At 39.5% G+C, this 17,721-nt stretch overlaps 1 protein-coding gene and 1 long non-coding RNA gene across 2 annotated transcripts in view; both read right to left on the bottom strand.

Moving 5' to 3' along the window:
• The window catches only part of LOC134653078 (uncharacterized), a 383,717-nt gene that overhangs the window by 284,498 nt on the left and 81,498 nt on the right, over positions 1–17,721 (bottom strand). The gene's annotated exons all lie outside the window — the stretch shown is intronic.
• The window catches only part of LOC134653069 (beta-3 adrenergic receptor-like), a 114,849-nt gene that overhangs the window by 37,345 nt on the left and 59,783 nt on the right, over positions 1–17,721 (bottom strand). The window contains exon 2 of the mRNA XM_063508359.1: positions 14,515–14,706. Within this exon, the coding sequence (XP_063364429.1) occupies positions 14,515–14,640 (126 nt within the window). The 5' untranslated portion in view covers positions 14,641–14,706. The remainder of the gene's footprint in view (positions 1–14,514; positions 14,707–17,721) is intronic.

A 17,721-nucleotide genomic window follows, 5' to 3' on the forward strand; every position in this document is an offset into this window, starting at 1 on the left:
AGGATTAGTATTGATAAAACCGATGAGTTTCGCAGAATGTTGAAATACTTGCTTTTATCGATACCCGTCGTATTTGGATTAATTCAAATACAATCGGACGTTTCGTGTTGCACTCAGGCAAACAAAACGGTTTTAAGCCCAAACGCATTTATGCAAGGATTCGGGTGCGATTTTCGGGAAAAGATTTGTGATGTCTTTACGATGGTTCTTATGTAATATTTATTAACGATCTAGATAGTGCTGATATAATTTTGTCGTTGAATTCAACCCTCAAATTTAGACATATAATGTTATTTTGATATAACAAATACACTAATTAATTAATCGACAACTGGTCCTCTAAGCTGTATTCAAATCAAGGCCCCAACGTTGTTGGTTCTCAGTACAAAATTTAATACTCAAGCCGTAGCCATTTTGGTAAGTTTTCTTTAAGTATAAGTTTTAATCCTTTGCACGGACGACTTGTAAATATTTTTTATCCAAACACCTAGATTTTCGGAAACACTCATAAATTGCTGCTAAATGACATTAAAATTCCATTCAATGATTAATTCCGGGATCTGATTTTAATAAAATGAATTGACGCTAAATTACAACGGTGGCATTTATTTGCATGAAAGTGGGATTTCATTACGTAATTTTATTATATGCCTGGCATACGGTCCGATTTTCCGTCAAGCGAACATCGCAATTTTACGAGTACCTAGTACTAAGTACTATCGTCCCGCTGTTCATTAAAAAATCGTATATTTTTTGCGAAGACATGGATCCACTTACGTACAGACAGTACAGAGGCAGAATAGTCTGATCTATTTTTCGCTTTACAAATACACAGCAAGTCTTCACTTTAATTCTTCATCACTTGTCACTTTCAATCCCGTTCCCGATATCACCTTGTATATGCGCGATGACCGTACGCCACGAAAAATAGATAACATTACCGTTGACTATAAGTGTAAGGCTTGAGTGAACGCTCGTAGCGGAGCGTTCGGCGGGGCGTGCAGCGTGGCGTCGGGCTCACAAGTAATAATTTGAGCAGCGTGTACTAAGGCCGCTACCTAATACTATACGTTTGCTATTGTTTAACATGCACGCCGCACGCCCCACCCCGCTGCACGTCCAACTCGAGCGTCCAATCAGGCGGCCTAGCCAAGGTGACGATCGCTTGCGCTTCGCCATCGAATCACTTTGTGTCTCTCTATCGCTCTTCCATATTAGTGTAACAGTGACAGTTGCGTTTCGTTCGCTACGTAGCGTTAGCGATTGGCGTGTTGTCTACGGGGCCAGGCCTTACACTAATGGACTTTTTTGTCAACCAACGCGTATCATCAGTGTCATTTCTGTTCACATTGCGATTGGCACTCTGTATAAACGCACTGACCGTGTGACACAAAGTACCTACATTAAACTTCATTACCGTTCTCTAATGGACGTTATTGTCAAACAACGCGTGCCACCAGTTTGTGCCATACCAACTAATATTGCTTTAAACGTAGTTTCGAGTTTCGACATGTCGACATTAATAGGAATTTAATATTGTGTACTCTAGTACAAGTGCTTTAGCTAACTTGGCAATAACAGCCTCTATATACCTACCTAAACTACTTATTTAGATATTAATTTAGCTGTTTGTTATTACCTAATGTCATTAATTATGCATCTCACGCATACCTACCAAAAGTGCGAGCGCCTAATGACAGTAACTGTGGTCATCACACGCACACCAATCAGTGTGAGCTATCGCTGAAGTTGTTAAATTGTTGAATTAGAATCGGCCTCCTGTTTAAGAAATAAACTTAATTTAAAGTTTTGAAGAATGTCTCAATTTGTTTTATTTTTTGTATATCATGTCATTCAAGAAATGTATTAATTTCTACAATGCTTTTAGTGCATTGAAATATAAACACTAAGATCCAATTTAACACTTGCTCCAATTTCATGATTGTAAGTAGTTCACGCTTATATGAAGGGATATTATGGTAAACCTCTACAAACGTTTACAGCAACATGGCACACATACTAAATAATGCTACGGGCTACGGCGTAGCACTCGTAATGCGCCTACGCACGCAGTGCCGTCCAAATAAATAAATAAACATCACGCAAAGAACGACCTTAAAGGTTCCATCACTAGGCGCGTTTTCCGCCGTGAGCGCGGCGTGAGCGTTTTATATGTAAAAGCGGCGCACCCCGCTCACGCGCCGCCCGCAAAACGCGCCTGTGTGTCGGAGCCTTAAGGGCTCATTTAGACGATGCGAGTACTCGCATGCGAGTTTCATTACATTGCGACATTTGATCGGTCGGCTAAATTGCTGTAACCTCAATGGTCCGCAATGTAACTAACCTAACTTTCATAGAATCCGTCTAAGCTAACTCTGCACCGATTTGTACAGAAAAATGTGAGAGGGAGTTATTATAAACGTAATATTTTCAGCGAAATTTGACATTAAAGATGATAATCCACACTCTGTCATTGCAAATGACATGCATAGTTATCTTGGTCCGACTTTATAATAGTTACTATAAGAAAACGAAGAAAAAAACGTTTCTTGTGAGGCGGTACCTTTTTTTTATTATTATTAACAGGCAGACACACCATACGAATCAACGGAAATAGGATGTAATAAAACTGTTTGATATAGGTATAGGATGTAATAAAGATGTAAAAAAATTGGATGTCATAAGACTCATAAGTTACATTTTGTCATCTTTTGGATGTTGAACCCTAAAAATCGACTAAACAATTTTTTTCCCGTCCAGGCAACGAAAATTGGTTTTTAACAAGCTTTTATTAGGTCGACCTGTATGTAACTATGTAATGGAATCTAAGGTAAGTAATTTAACCATCTTCCAAGGATCGTAGCGTCATGAAAATTGGCAGCTGTATGTAGTTCTGATGACAATACAATAATATGATACTGTCGAACTGATCTGATGATGGAGACAGGAGGTGGCCATAGGAACTCTGTGATGAAACAACGCAACCTAATTGTGTTAGGGGTTTTTAGAATCGTCTCGATGAGTATTAGTTGTCTGTCGTAAGAAAAGTACAGTCAGCGATAAAAGCTTGTACCAAAAATAAAATTTTTGCCAAAAACTTTTTATTATTCGGTAGATACCTAAAACACCCATTGCCAAGCTACCATTCTTTTGGCACCCTGGTTTCATATAATACCGGGTGTGGCCCTGTAATACGAGCAACTAATTAAACTCCTCCAACTGACCAACATCTCAATTTCGGTATTGGTCCCAATGTAAAAGTTCCTTATATGACCTACAGTAAATATGTGTAAAATAAACTTGAATAGTTCCACATTACTCTGCTTACGAAGTATTACATAACATCGACCGAGCATGACGTTTATATGACAAACACTATGCTTAAAATAGAACCATTTATGGTCTTTCTTGGAAATTAACTGAAAGTGTTGTTACATTTACATAACTTCTACAAAGTTCTCCTTACATCGAACTTTGTTAATAATTGGCTCCTTTCATTAAGTAAGAATTAATGTTTGATAAAGTTGTTTGCTAAGCTTCATCTATGTTTGACAGACTTAAAAATGAAACGTCTTTTATGATAAATTTCCAATTTAATTTTGGGGACACCGGCCTCGAAAAGTCACAAATGGAACCACATACAACTAACGTAATTGTTTCGTTGGTTTGTTTCTTAGTACCAGTTTAGTAAATATGTGACGTCCCACGGGTAAAGGTACCTTAGGGCCGTTGGCGCTTACGCTATTATTAACGCCGCTCCGCCGCCGCGCGCTATTATTATTGCGACGCTATGCGACGTAAGCGCCAAGTGCCATAAGGTACCTTTTGCCGTGCCGTATATATATATACAGGGTGGCCAACTTAGAGGTATACAACTTTTTTTTGCCGCCATTTTATTTTGGCGGTAAATATGACAGTTATTGCATGAAAATTAGTTTGTGTAGATACGGCAAATTTATTATGGAGCGTTTTACGACGGAACAACGTGTTTTAATCATTAAAAACAATAGAAACATTAAAAATAACGTTTCCTGGTCGATTAATTTAGAGAAACGGTGACATTGACTGGCCCCCAAGATCGCCTGATTTAACAGCTCCTGACTTTTTTCTGTGGGGCTATCTAAAGGGACGTGTCTATGCTAATAGGCCAACGAACCTTCAGCAATTAAAACAAAATATTCGAAACACTGTCGCTGAGATAACGCCACAAATGTGTGAAAAAGTGATGAAAAACGCGATGAAAAGGGTTCGCATCTGCCATGCTGCTAGAGGTGGACATTTGTCTGACATTATTTTCCATGTGTAATTGCTGACCCTACATATTATATTTAACAAGGAATACTTAATATTTTTTATGTTTTATAGAATAAAATTTCAAAAATAAAGTGTATACCTCTTATTTGGCCACCCTGTACTAGTCTCTGTTAATACGGAGAATTCTATATTTATTTTTATTTTAGTGTGAAATCCCACGTAGTTCTATAGAATTCATGTATAAATAAATATGATTTGTTTTGTACCTACAAGTAAATTTAAGAAACTACCTGAAGGGTTAAACATTAATATTTGATCCCCGAATGCAATGAATACAAATTAACATAAACTTTCCTCTGGTAAGCAAAAACAAAGGCGCTATCAAACTGAACGCCTCTAAATGAACCCTTTGCGGAAATCTCAGTCGGTTCTGAAAGCAAAGTTCAGTGAACAGTGAAACAGAGACGTGAACCGGCCCGGTCGGATATATCTTGCATTTGGACGAGACTGTTAGTGTAAGGCCTGAGTGGACGCTCGAAGCGGAGCGTTCGGCGGGGCGTGTAGCGTAGCGTCGGGCTCACAAGTAAATTGAGCAGCGTGCACTAAAGCCGCTCCTATACGCTTGCATTTGTTTAACATGCACGCCGCACGCCCCGCCCCCCTGCACGCCCAACTCGAGCGTCCACTCAAGCCTTACACTTAATCATATAGCTTAGCAACTGGCCAATGTTTGACTAAAGGAAACCAGTAAGAAGAGCTTATTTTTAGGGTTCCGTAGCCAAATGGCAAAAAACGGAACCCTTATAGATTCGTCATGTCTGTCTGTCTGTCCGTCTGTCTGTCCGTCTGTCTGTCCGTCTGTCTGTCCGTCCGTATGTCACAGCCACTTTTCTCCGAAACTATAAGAACTATACTGTTGAAACTTGGTAAGTAGATGTATTCTGTGAACCGCATTAAGATTTTCACACAAAAATAGAAAAAAAACAATAAATTTTTGGGGTTCCCCATACTTCGAACTGAAACTCAAAAAATTATTTTTCATCAAACCCATACGTGTGGGGTATCTATGGATGTCTTCAAAAATGATATTGAGGTTTCTAGTATCATTTTTTTCTAAACTGAATAGTTTGCGCGAGAGACACTTCCAAAGTGGTAAAATGTGTGTCCCCCCCCCCCCCCCCCCTAACTTCTAAAATAAGAGAATGATAAAACTAAAAAAAATATATGATGTACATTACCATGTAAACTTCCACCGAAAATTGGTTTGAACGAGATCTAGCAAGTAGTTTTTTTTAATACGTCATAAATCGCCTAAATACGGAACCCTTCATGGGCGAGTACGACTCGCACTTGGCCGCTTTTTTTTTAACTTTAATGCCCCGTAGTAATTCTAATTAATCAACATTAAATCATAAATATTGTAGTTTGTTGAGTTACCAACTTTAATGGAATCACGCCCTGGGCCGCCTAAGTGTAAGGCCTGAGTGGACGCTCGAGTTGGGCGTGCAGCGGGGCGAGGCGTGCGGCGTGCATGTTAAACAAATGCAAACGTATAGGAGCGGCCTTACTGCACGCTGCTCAAATCACTTGTGAGCCCGACGCCACGCTGCACGCCCCGCCGAACGCTCCCCTTCGAGCGTCCACTCAACCCTTACACTTAGTGTAAGGCCTGAGTGGACGCTCACAAGTAATTTGAGCAGCGTGTACTAAGGGTCTATGGCCGCTCCTATACGCTTGCATTTGTTTAACATGCACGCCGCACGCCCCGCCCTCTGCATCACTTGGGAGCTCGACGCCACGCTGCACGCCCCGCCGAACGCTCCGCTTCGAGCGTCCACTCAGGCCTTACACAAGTCGAACCCTCACTTAAACTTCGTAAGCATTGGGAATATAGGAGCTGATATGCCTACTACCAGCCGCTTCTCAGAACACCAGAACGAAACATAAGTTAAAACTTTTTAGTTTTATTATCAAAAGTATAGGTAAAGTAGGGTAGGGTCTAGGTAGGGTTTTTTATGTTCGTTGCCTCGGCTTCTCTTGTTGTACTTTTAACAAGTTTTCTTTTTAACTAGAGGTACTTCAAAATTCCCTTAAAAACTTTAAGATAGGTATTATTTAATATTCTGTGCCAGCCACCCATTATTATTAATGCCGCACTTGTCGAAATATTTTCTGCCTGGCCTCCTTTTTGCACAAGAATAATATGTAGGTGCTACATTTTTGGTTACAAAAAATGTGATTTAAATATTCATATCAATAACGTCTTTTCATTAGCAACAATAAGTACCTACCCTTTTCTTGAAAACGACACAACTTGTGAATAAATTTTGTTTCGAAGTTGATCAAAGTGCAGAATGTTGTTTTTTTTGTTTCAATTATTACCTTATAATGTTACCTTTGACTTTGCGGTTTAACTTAATGAAATTTTCCCCTCTCACTCTAAAGGGGCACTCACAAAGGTTTCATCTCGAGTGCACGTTGTGTACTTTTTGCGACTACTTATATGTTGTTCTCCACAGATATAATATAACTTTTTATACATATTGTGATGACACAAAATTCATTTTTGGAACGAAAATAGAAGCACCGCACCCGACTGTTATTTAACTTTACGGACAGTTTTTGCTGTTTCATTATGAAAGTATATTTATTTTTTAACAAAAGTAGACAAGTGTGCATTTAACTGTACTGTAGGACACATGGGACAAAATACGATGCCAATTTCACTCTTTAGCCAAGTTAGAGTATTAGTTTGCGTTATGAGCATGGATAGTTTGTTCTTGAGTTATGGATGTAGATATTCTGTTATAATTAATATACTTAATATATTTTTCTTATACGTATTATAGGCGACTAGTACAAACATAAGTTTTATTGAGCTTTCTGTGTGTCTAAGACTGTCTAATGATATTTATTTAAGTAATATCGGCATTTATTGGATATCTACATAAGTATCCTTTGTTCTGCAACTGTATTTTATTTGCCGTTTAGGGGAACGAAATATTTGCTATTCGCTTCCTTATACCATTAGGAATAAACGCAATTATATTTCTGAAAATCGAGAAGGTTTCACGCTGTGACTCCAGGGGGCCTAGCCAAGTTGGCAATCGTAGACTGCTAAACGAAAAGAATAAATGATAGGGATGGCAGATGCTAGGAAAAGTCACGCGACTATTTTCATACATTGTATAATTTTCGATTGGCGTTTTCTATCAGCCATTTTCATGTTGGCTAGGACCCCAGGGCTCCATATGGAAGGTAAAAAATCGGCCAGGGTAAAAGCACTTATAGTGGTAATGGTAACATGACCCTTAATCATGACGATTCGCCATAGCAGAAAAGCTGGAATGAATAATGAAAAAAAAATTTTTTTTTCTTAGCCTATTTGTGTCCCACATAGACTAGGAATCCTCTAGACTGAGTTTAGAGCAATTATTTCATGAAACCGATGCTGCCAAAAATACGGGGGTGCGGGGGGACGAGGTGAGCGAATCCCGTGCCGTGATTGGTCCGTTCAAAGACACGGACCAATCACGGCACGGGATTGACTCGAAGATGGAGTAAAACTGCCGTATAAGTGGCAGAGGGGGTAGCGTTACTATGCTCAGTCTAGAGGATTCCTAGTCTATCGTGTCCCATTGTTGAGCAAAGGCCTCTCCCCTGGTTATCCATGACTCCCGATTCAGCCCTTCTTCCGGCCAGTTGTTAAGGAAGGCGTCAAATTCGTCCCGCTATAACTGCCTGGGCCTGCCCCGCCCACGCTTCTTCGTCGGCATCCACTTGGTGGCTATGTTAGCCCACCTATCCGGATGCATGCGATAGACGTGGCCGGCCCAGTCCCATGAAAAATAATAATAATGAAAACTATGACACTAACTGACCGTGACCATCGACCTTCGTAAATACAGACGCACCCTGAAGTTTATCTGGTACTAACTACCTATTTTAGTGTTAGCGTCCTAGCAATGTGCTTGATTACCCAACGACCGCCATTGGAAGCCGGGACGGCGAGACACTATACAAGAATGTTGACATTTAATTTATCTCTGGAAATATCTCGGGTCACTAATGCCAGGCGTAAGAGGGGATATTGTTATGTAAGCAGATATAGTTAAACTAACCAACTAAATGTATCCAATCCTATATATTTTTTGACATGTTTGCACTATGACTGTATTTACTAAAATTAATAAATTCAATTCATATCATAATATTATATGTTATCCTATATACCTTACGAGTTTTTGAATGAACACGGCTAATTACCGACAGCCCGCTTACCAGGCGTCTCCAGCTGAACATCATCATCATCATAATCAACATGATTTACTATAGGTACTTTGCTATTAATGTTTCTTTATTCCAGATCAAACTCCAATTAAATCTGGTTATCAGTGTGTCGCCTTTGTACACATTTAATTTAGCTGAAGCAAATTTAGTTAAAACAAAAAAAACTAAAACCTAAAATGAAATCGGGCACTACCTACCTATGTGAGAATATTAATATTACCACAACTGTTCAAGTTCATTTTATCTGAAAAAACATGTAAGTGTACTAGATATGAGCGCCGATAGGCATATAGCCGGCGGCGGCGCGCCGGTCAAAATTGGTCGGCGGCGGCGGCGAATCGGCGGCGTGGCCTTGAAACACCTTCGTTTAATGAAAAAAGAATTCAAACCAAAATTTTACCGAAAAAACATGTTTTTGCTGTAAGAAAGTTATGAAATAAATGCATTTTTTATTTTCAAGGATAATTTATTGAATAATGGTACGAAAAAAATTGATATCGTATAAACTGTGGATAAGCGATATCGCGCGGCATCAGAGGCGGTCTTAATCATGGCGAGGCTTTGGCCGGAAGATCTTAGCGAGGCCCTTATCTTTGGTGCTAAGTTAAAAATTGCGGATTGACCGTATCAGGGAAACGTCTTGTCGACAGTCCAAAAAAAAACGAGCTCCGTCATTAACCAATATCGACCCATCAAAACCCATTTATGTCAAAAAGTGAGACCCAACGCCGAGCTCCATGTAACACCGAAGACTTGATTTCGACGCCTCCCAATGCGAGGCCAGAAGATGAGCTGCAGGTAAGCATACAGCTAAGAATCGAACGCCAAGTGTAAGCTTGGCTGACGGCTGAACGCCTGGAGCGCCGATTGCGGCGCGCTTCTGTGCGAGGCCGAGCTGCAAGAGAGCAGAGCGAGGGTGCAGGCCGATAAAGACTGAAGACATAGTGTTTAAGATCTGGAGCTTTCCTGTGGGCGTATTCGTGCGACGCCAAAGGCCGAGGCTGAAATGGAGCTAAGATCGGATAAGGACCAATGCTCAAGCGTTTTAAAACAGGCCGAAAGTAACTTTTGAGCTCAACTGTTGAGCTCCAAACAGGGCCAAAAACTTGCAGGTTCAGATAGCGGCTTAATTCCATGCGAGCGATGCAAGGCCAAAGATTGAGCTGCGCGAGAGCAAAGCTTGAAATTTCAACAGTGGCCAAGTTTAATTGAGACCCGATTCCGACAGCCTTCTGTGCGAAGCCAACGGCCAGACATTTGGACGTGGAAACGCTTAATATCTCAAAATCAACCCCATTTTATACCTTTTAAAGATTAAACGTCTTTAAAAGGTATAAAATGGGGTTGATTTTGAGATATTAAGCATGGTTGCAATGGTTAAATTCGCGGTAAATGACGAATGGTTAGCTGGCAAAATTAGTTATGCATTGGATCGGTAATCCAAAGATGTGGGTTCGAATCTCACGTTAGCCAGATTTTTTCATTGTGATTGACATGTCTAGTGTATATATACAATCTATAAATTGTAATGTGGAACGTTCCACAATAAAAATGGAAGGAAATCAGTATGTTTATTACAAGCATATTGATGTTAAAATTGATATTAAATAATTTCGTTTCCCCAAGACTAGTAGCGCGGTTACTAAACAGATAAGCAGACATAGAAATCCGTGGTTGAAATTTTCTTGACAGGTAAGGACTTCCTATATCGATAAACTCAATTATCGATGCTCGTTCTACAAGGTGGCGCATTTAGATCGGTCAGTATGGGAAAATCTGAAACTATAAGACATATGACGATCTCTTCTTAGGAACCATGTCGTCGAATTTAGTAACAAGAAAAACTGCATTCAAACATTTAAAAATAAATGTGTACTCAGCTCGGGAATCGAACCCGGACGTTTTGAAAAAAAAAAACAAAAAATATTTTTATTTAAATATCGATTGTGTAGGTCTTAAGCAGTAAATGTTACTATGAAACATGATGTCTGAAATTAATAAAATGCATTGTTTTCATATCCTTTAATTTATTTTAGTATGTTTTCGAAATGACCACCATTTTTTTCAATACATTTTACATTAAAAAAATTTAAATGTATGAATGCAGTTTTTCTTGTTACTAAATTCGACGACATGGTTCCTAAGAAGAGATCGTCATATGTCTTATAGTTTCAGATTTTCCCATACTGACCGATCTAAATGGGCCACCCTGTATATACTAGTGATCACACAAAGGTTTGCATGTAAAAATATGTTTTTATTAAAAGTGTAAAAATCTAATAAAATAATAACTCAATTCGCTTTGATTTATAATCAATCAATAAAGAGGTTGAGATAATATTGACTATTTCATAGTGCAATAAGTATTACGCCCTACCTTTATATAACCTAGCGATTATTTAAAATAGGTATGCTATGTGTGAATTTTATAGTTGTCTTCAAAACAGTACTTACAAAAACACGCAATGTTGGGGGCGATCACTAGTATATAGAACGAGCATCGATAATTGAGTTTATCGATATAGGAAGTCCCTACCTGTCAAGAAAATTTGCCCCACGGATTCCTATGTCTACAAATAAGTTTGCATTTGCCTTCGATATTTTTGAATTATATGGGCCTAAAATACCTTTTGAATGCCTATAAACTATTCGAAATGGCGCCGTTAATGATCTAAACTCGATTAAAAATATATTATCTGATTCTGAAAGTAGTAGTAACTACCAAGGTCACGCCGATGCCACGCCGATAGCGCAGCATCGGCGGCGGCGGCGCGAAAATTTTGTCGGCGGCGGCGGCGCGCCGGCGCGGCGCTCATATCTAAAGTGTAGGTATCTCACCCAACATCCATAAAAAAATGTTTCTTGGCATAATTCTCAGTTTTTCTGGATTTTACGAAATATTTGCTTCACATAGCCTTCTGGTGTCACATAGCGGCATGCCACATATATGGCCCCCAAGTGGAAATATTCCACAAAATTTAATATCCTCATGTCATCTCGCGGCACAAGACTCTCTTTATAGAGTTCGCAGCATTTAATTATACGGGTGAGGCAAAGCAATTTTTAAAGGTGCAAATAAATGTGACGTTATCTATGAAAAGGGACCTTATTATCTATGGCGCTTACGCCATTATTAACGGTGCGCCGATATAAATACAATGCCGCGCGACGCTGTGCGGCGTAAGCGCCATCGACAACAAGGTCCCTTTTCATAGATAATGCCCCAAATAATTTGTAATATGATGCAGGAATTTATTTATTTATTTATCTTTTAAGATAAGTTTACTTCAATATAACAAATAAAGTACAAATGGCGGACTTAATGCATAAAGGCATTAATTTAATATGCTTTCGGGCCAATTCGAGTTTTAGTTATGCGATCTGATTCGGATACGATACTGATCTGTTGACACTGGTCAAAAGTCACATTTCTTCAAGCAAAAACGTTTCTTTTGTCACTGTCAGATCGGTATCGTATCGGAATCAGATCGCATAACTTAAACTCGAATTGACCCGTTTATAGAGATTTCCGTCTTTAGAATCAGCTTCATGAATTGTTTTTTCGCAAATCACTATACATGGGCATTCGTATACCTAGGTACTTGTCATATAGGTACCTACTACGTCGTAAGCCGCAACAGGAGGTTACAGATCTAATGGTTTCTCTACACGATGGCCCAAGATATTGGCCCAATATGATGGGCCAACATGTAGAGAGGGTTGTGGTGTCGGTTGGCTTATGGCGCGGCGAATGGCGTTGGGATGGCCGCGGTGTCAGTTTTTCGGCACACATGAAAGGTAGTGGGCCAGCGATGGCGGGACGCATCTACACGTGGCCCAATCCACAGTGCGTGCTCGAACGCGGTCGAGTGTGGACGTTTGTGCTCAGTATCAATTTACAGTTTTTTTTATTAAAAATGACGAGTACGTGGCCTCATTATGGAAGTAATGAAGGAATAGGAAATTTACGCAGACAGTAGATTTACAATTTAAATAAATAAATATAACAATACATTCTTCTTCTTATTTAAGAGCTGTGCTCTTGTCGGTGGAGCAATCTCCAACTCATCCGGTCCTCTGCCAACTCCTTAACCTTCTGGTATGACACGACCTGAACCTTTTCTTTTATTTGGTTTAAATATTTTTTCCTCGGTCTTCCTCTCCTTCTCTTTCCCTCTATTTTTCCTTCTATGATGTTCTTAAGGAACAGGTCGTGTCTTAGCAGATGTCCAATTAGTATTCCTCTTCTATTTTCTATTGTTTTTATTATATTTCTTTTCTCTGTAATCCTATCGAGAACCCTAACATTTGATATTTTTTCTGTCCAACTAATCCCTTCCATTCTCCGCCAACACCACATTTCGAAGCTTTCCAATCTTTCTCTATCTCTTTGTGTCAGTGTCCACGTTTCGCAGGCGTATAAGGCGATGCTCCAGATGTAGGATTTAATAAAATGTTTTTTAGTGTTGGTAGACATTTTAGATTTGAAAATATGTTTTTTATTGTACATACTTATAGTTAAATAAATTAATATTAGATACATATCTAACTATACATAGTAAGTACCTACATTGCACAGCTATGTTCGTAAGCTATAGCTGGTCAAGCAGACCTTGTCAGTAAAAAAAGGCGCGAAATTCAAATTTTCTATGGGACGATATCCCTTCACGTCTACATTTTTCAAATTTTCCGCTTTTTTCTACGGACAAGATCTGCTTGACCAGCTATAGTAACAAAATTATAATATATGCTCTAAAATAATTTAAGCAAATTATAAAAAGTAACATGAAATTAAAAAAGATATTTAATTAATTTAATTCTTAAAAAAAATCTAACATTAATCTTTTTTCGGGAAGTAGGTATCATCAAAATACTCCTGCAGCTTCTACGCCATTTATTTTTAATTACTTGTAGGAATTATTGGTACGTGGCGTGTAGATAAATTGCTGCAACAGCTAATGCTTCCACGTCCATCTTGGAAACCGGATAGATCACAACTGAATGTCGCCATCGTGTAGTTGCGTTCCAACCATCGCATGGCCATCCCGCTGGCGCAGCGTTGGGCCATCGTGTAGAGGAGCCATAAACAATACCTAAAGCGCAATATGTAGGCACTATTAGTTCCCAAAAGTTCCTATGATAATTGGTTTCATTACTGATTGAGATATAAGGGCCCATCTCATTTCTAAGAAAATGAGTGTGTTATCATGGAAACCCTTATGCTTTGTATTAGACTAAATTTTTAGACCATAGTTCATGCATTCGGGAAATAGAGCCCAGGTGGCTTGACCTGCGCTAATATCTAGTATGTTACCGAGTTATGTATAGTACAACGTTGTTCCGGGTTTGCTTTAAAATTATTCATGCTTGGCCACACTTACGAGTTACGAGTACAGAAGTGGTACAGTGGGACTCAATGTTTAACTAGTGAACAAAGGGTACCTCGGGGTAATGGCCGCCCGCACATTTGTAGGAATACGTGAAACTTTGAATAGGTACATATTGGAAAACCTTTCTAGTGCCGTAGTTTCCATTACTATACCTAAATCTAAAGAAATAAGTAATAAATCAAGTTGATATATAGGATGCAGTGATATTACAAGTATTATTTTTTAATGTTATTCAAAAATGATTTATTTCTAAAGAAGGTAAGTAATAGTTGATACAGTTGCATAACTCATTTAGTGCCCCTTCCCACCGCCTCCGTCTCGTATCAACCCCCGCCACCTTACGTACTTGTTTAGTGATAATGATGAGTGTGGCCGACGGTGACCGCCACGTTGAATGTCACCCCCCGCCAGCTTACGTACTTGTTTAGTGATAATGATGAGTGTGGCCGACGGTGACCGCCACGTTGAATGTCACCCCCCGCCACCTTATGTACTTGTTTAGTGATAACGATGAGCGTGGCCGACGGTGGAGATGACGGTGACCGCCACGTTGAGTGTCACCCCCTGCCACCTTACGTACTTGTTTAGTGATAATGATGAGTGTAAGTATGTACGCGTTGAGCAGCAGGCCGACGGCGGAGATGACGGTGACCGCCACGTGAAGCGCCAGCGCACCCGCCTCCCCGCGCGCCTCCGTCTCGTTCATCCTCACCCCGCGTCCAGCCCCGTCACCTTACACACGCTGCTGCGCACCATGGCATCTTGTTTGCGTCTGAAATTAAAAAGGTTGTATAAAGTCTTATGTTTTGAGGTCTAAGTAGCAGGGGGTCCCTTTGTTTCACATAAAGTTTTAAGTCGTAAATTGTTTGTCATATTATCATTAGTCCTAAAATTGTAACCGTTAACTTTTCAGCATTTTCGTAAGGTTATCCTATAGATAGGTTAGGTTAGGTTTGTTTAATGGCAATCCTCAAAAGTTACGCGTTTCTATAAACCAAACAAATTATGACTAACGAAAATGCAGATAAACAATACATTATGACATAAAACTTTTTGGGAAACAATAGAGACCCAAGTAGCAGTCGGCAACTAATTGTAAGATAAACCAGTACGTACGCATTGTAATAATTAGTTTAAACTTTATAGCCGCAATTTACCTAATAGTTGACCTAAGGTCTAAGCAAGGTTGATCCTTGTTAAATGGTTCGGGTCTTCATTTACCGCATTTAGAAACAAGTTTACTCTATACAATATGTGTTATCATATAAATGATGAAGATATGTATGATACTTATCAACTATGTATTCGTAAAAGTTCGAAACCAAAGCTTCGATTTTTCTCAAGGCAATAAATAAAACAATCGATCAAGTTCTTACTGGCAACGGTAACCATCACTTAAACATGACCATGTTTCGCCTATTTATCCATTTCCGTTGACCTTCGGACAGTATCGACTCCGCTCCGTCGTAAATAGCCACCGTTTATAATGGAGAATTGATTGTAGGTACATACCTAAAATTATCTACACAAAACTGCCTCGTCAATAACTAATATACTAGTGGCCCTGTGAGCTCAAGACCTCGCGGTAAGCTTAGAAAATGTAAAAGTGAAAAATATTTAGTTCAACACAACTTAAGCGCCATCTAGACGCTATTGGTGCGACATAAAAAACAACTGGATCGACATAAAAAACATATAATCATAGAATCTGATCACAAAGTTGCACGAGAATGATTTGAGAATTGCGCCCTGTAGAGGAGGACATCCGGACATACGAAGCATTTTGCCCAAGTAAAAACGGAGACTTTCGCTAACGCTTCGGTCAATTATTAAAAATATACAGAGATGTTTGGATGTATAAATACCTATACCTTCCACTTTTCATATTAAATTTACAAGATAATGGCTTGTAGAATTTTTGAGTCTGCCCATTAAAATTCCCATGTTAAAACCTTGGTTATTATTGGGTATTTATTAATTATGAAGCAATCAGGGTCGAGCCCTGTTTATACAGTATCTTCGCAAAGAAAACACGCTCAACGGTATGTAATTAGCTTCTATATTATTGACAAAGGCCAGATAGACGCAATTTCCCGCGAGTTGTTAAAGAATTGGCCATTTTTCGTCCGTTATTATGTACATCGCGAGCTTATTATTTTCTAACAAGGGGCCGGCTTGGAGTAAAATTGTTTGCGCGCATATTAGGCTAGAGTTTCTTTCACATGATCCATCACAATAGCTAGGCTTACAAATAACGTGGACGTGCATTAGGCAGGATCAAATATTTTTGGACTTTCGGTAAATTAAGTAAAGCTATAAACAAATATTGTCCGAATAGGGAGTATCACTGCAAAATTTTGCCGCCAGAGTGCAGTACTAGCGACGTAAGTGTACCATAGAGTAACTTATACATACTGTACCTTAAACTGTTTTTTTAACAAGTTTTCACAGACAATCAAATATGACATCGATACATCAAGGCGGTTTGTTCACAAAGGGATGTTTGCGGTAGACCCTTAGATTGTGACTTGTTGTGGGAGTGGCGCCACCTACGCAGTTTTGCGTAATATTCCCTATTCATATCTAGCCAACGGCATGAGCATTTACGTAACATACCTATTACCTACATCAACGTCTGGTTCTTATTTTATGATTTATATCAAATGTTATAATAAAAAGGAATTAGAGCGAGTAGGAGTTATGTATGTAAAACTGAATTTAATTTCAATCTAGCTATAGGTAATATCACCTAGTTCAGTACGGATATGATGGTCGTTCTTGTCTACGTGACAGCGTGATAAAACGGTGTCCGTCACTTTCTTTCCCACGGTGTTAAACAGTGACAGTTATTTTATCACGTGGATAAAGATGGATAAAGCTCCATAATAGGCTGGCAGTACGGATATGATGGTCGTTCTTGTCTACGTGACAGCGTGATAAAACGGTGTCCGTCACTTTCTTTCCCACGGTGTTAAACAGTGACAGTTATTTTATCACGTGGATAAAGATGGATAAAGCTATCCATAATAGGCTGGCAGAAAGTAAAGTTAATTTAAATTATATTTAAATACTTATGTAGTGTTAATTGTGACAACGTTGAAATGCGACATAATGCGACGGGTAACATTATAAAGGTGACACTATACTTTGTCCTGTTTTTGTCACGATGGTAAAGTCGCCACTCGTCGCATCTGGCGCTTACCTAGGTCCTAGGGCAACGGATACCTACAGATTAGAAGGTTTCGAACTAGAGTTTTGACGGCACGTATTATCCAATGTTTTGAGTTCCTTATGCTAAATACACAGTAGGTATACAGGAGATGAGTGGAGATGAAAAGAGACGTGCGGGAATAAACCAATAACATTGGTTGTAATCCGCTGGGCCGGTGGCGTCAGCTTACTTGACCACATCCGTAACACCTACGTCCGTGGTAGTTTCAAAGTCAGACCTTTGCCCGAAAAATTAACCGAAGGGCGACTCCGATGGTTCGGACACGTCATGCGCCGAGAACCCGAACACATGACACGTAAGGTGCTAGATATGTTCCCCACACAATCTAGACGAGGAAGACCCCGACTGACATGGCTGGCAACAGTCAAGAGGGATATGGAAGAAGCCCAAATCACACCTGAGACGACCCAGGACCGTGAAGCCTGGCGAAACATAATTAGGAGAGCCGACCCCAAATAATGGGAAAAGGACAAGGAGAAGAAGAAGATTGATTGTAATCCACATATCTCTTCTCCGCTCTGCTGGATTACAACCAATGATATTGGTCGACTCCTG

Source organism: Cydia amplana, chromosome 12 (assembly GCF_948474715.1).
Source record: "Cydia amplana chromosome 12, ilCydAmpl1.1, whole genome shotgun sequence".
Taxonomy (NCBI): Eukaryota; Metazoa; Arthropoda; class Insecta; order Lepidoptera; family Tortricidae; genus Cydia; species Cydia amplana.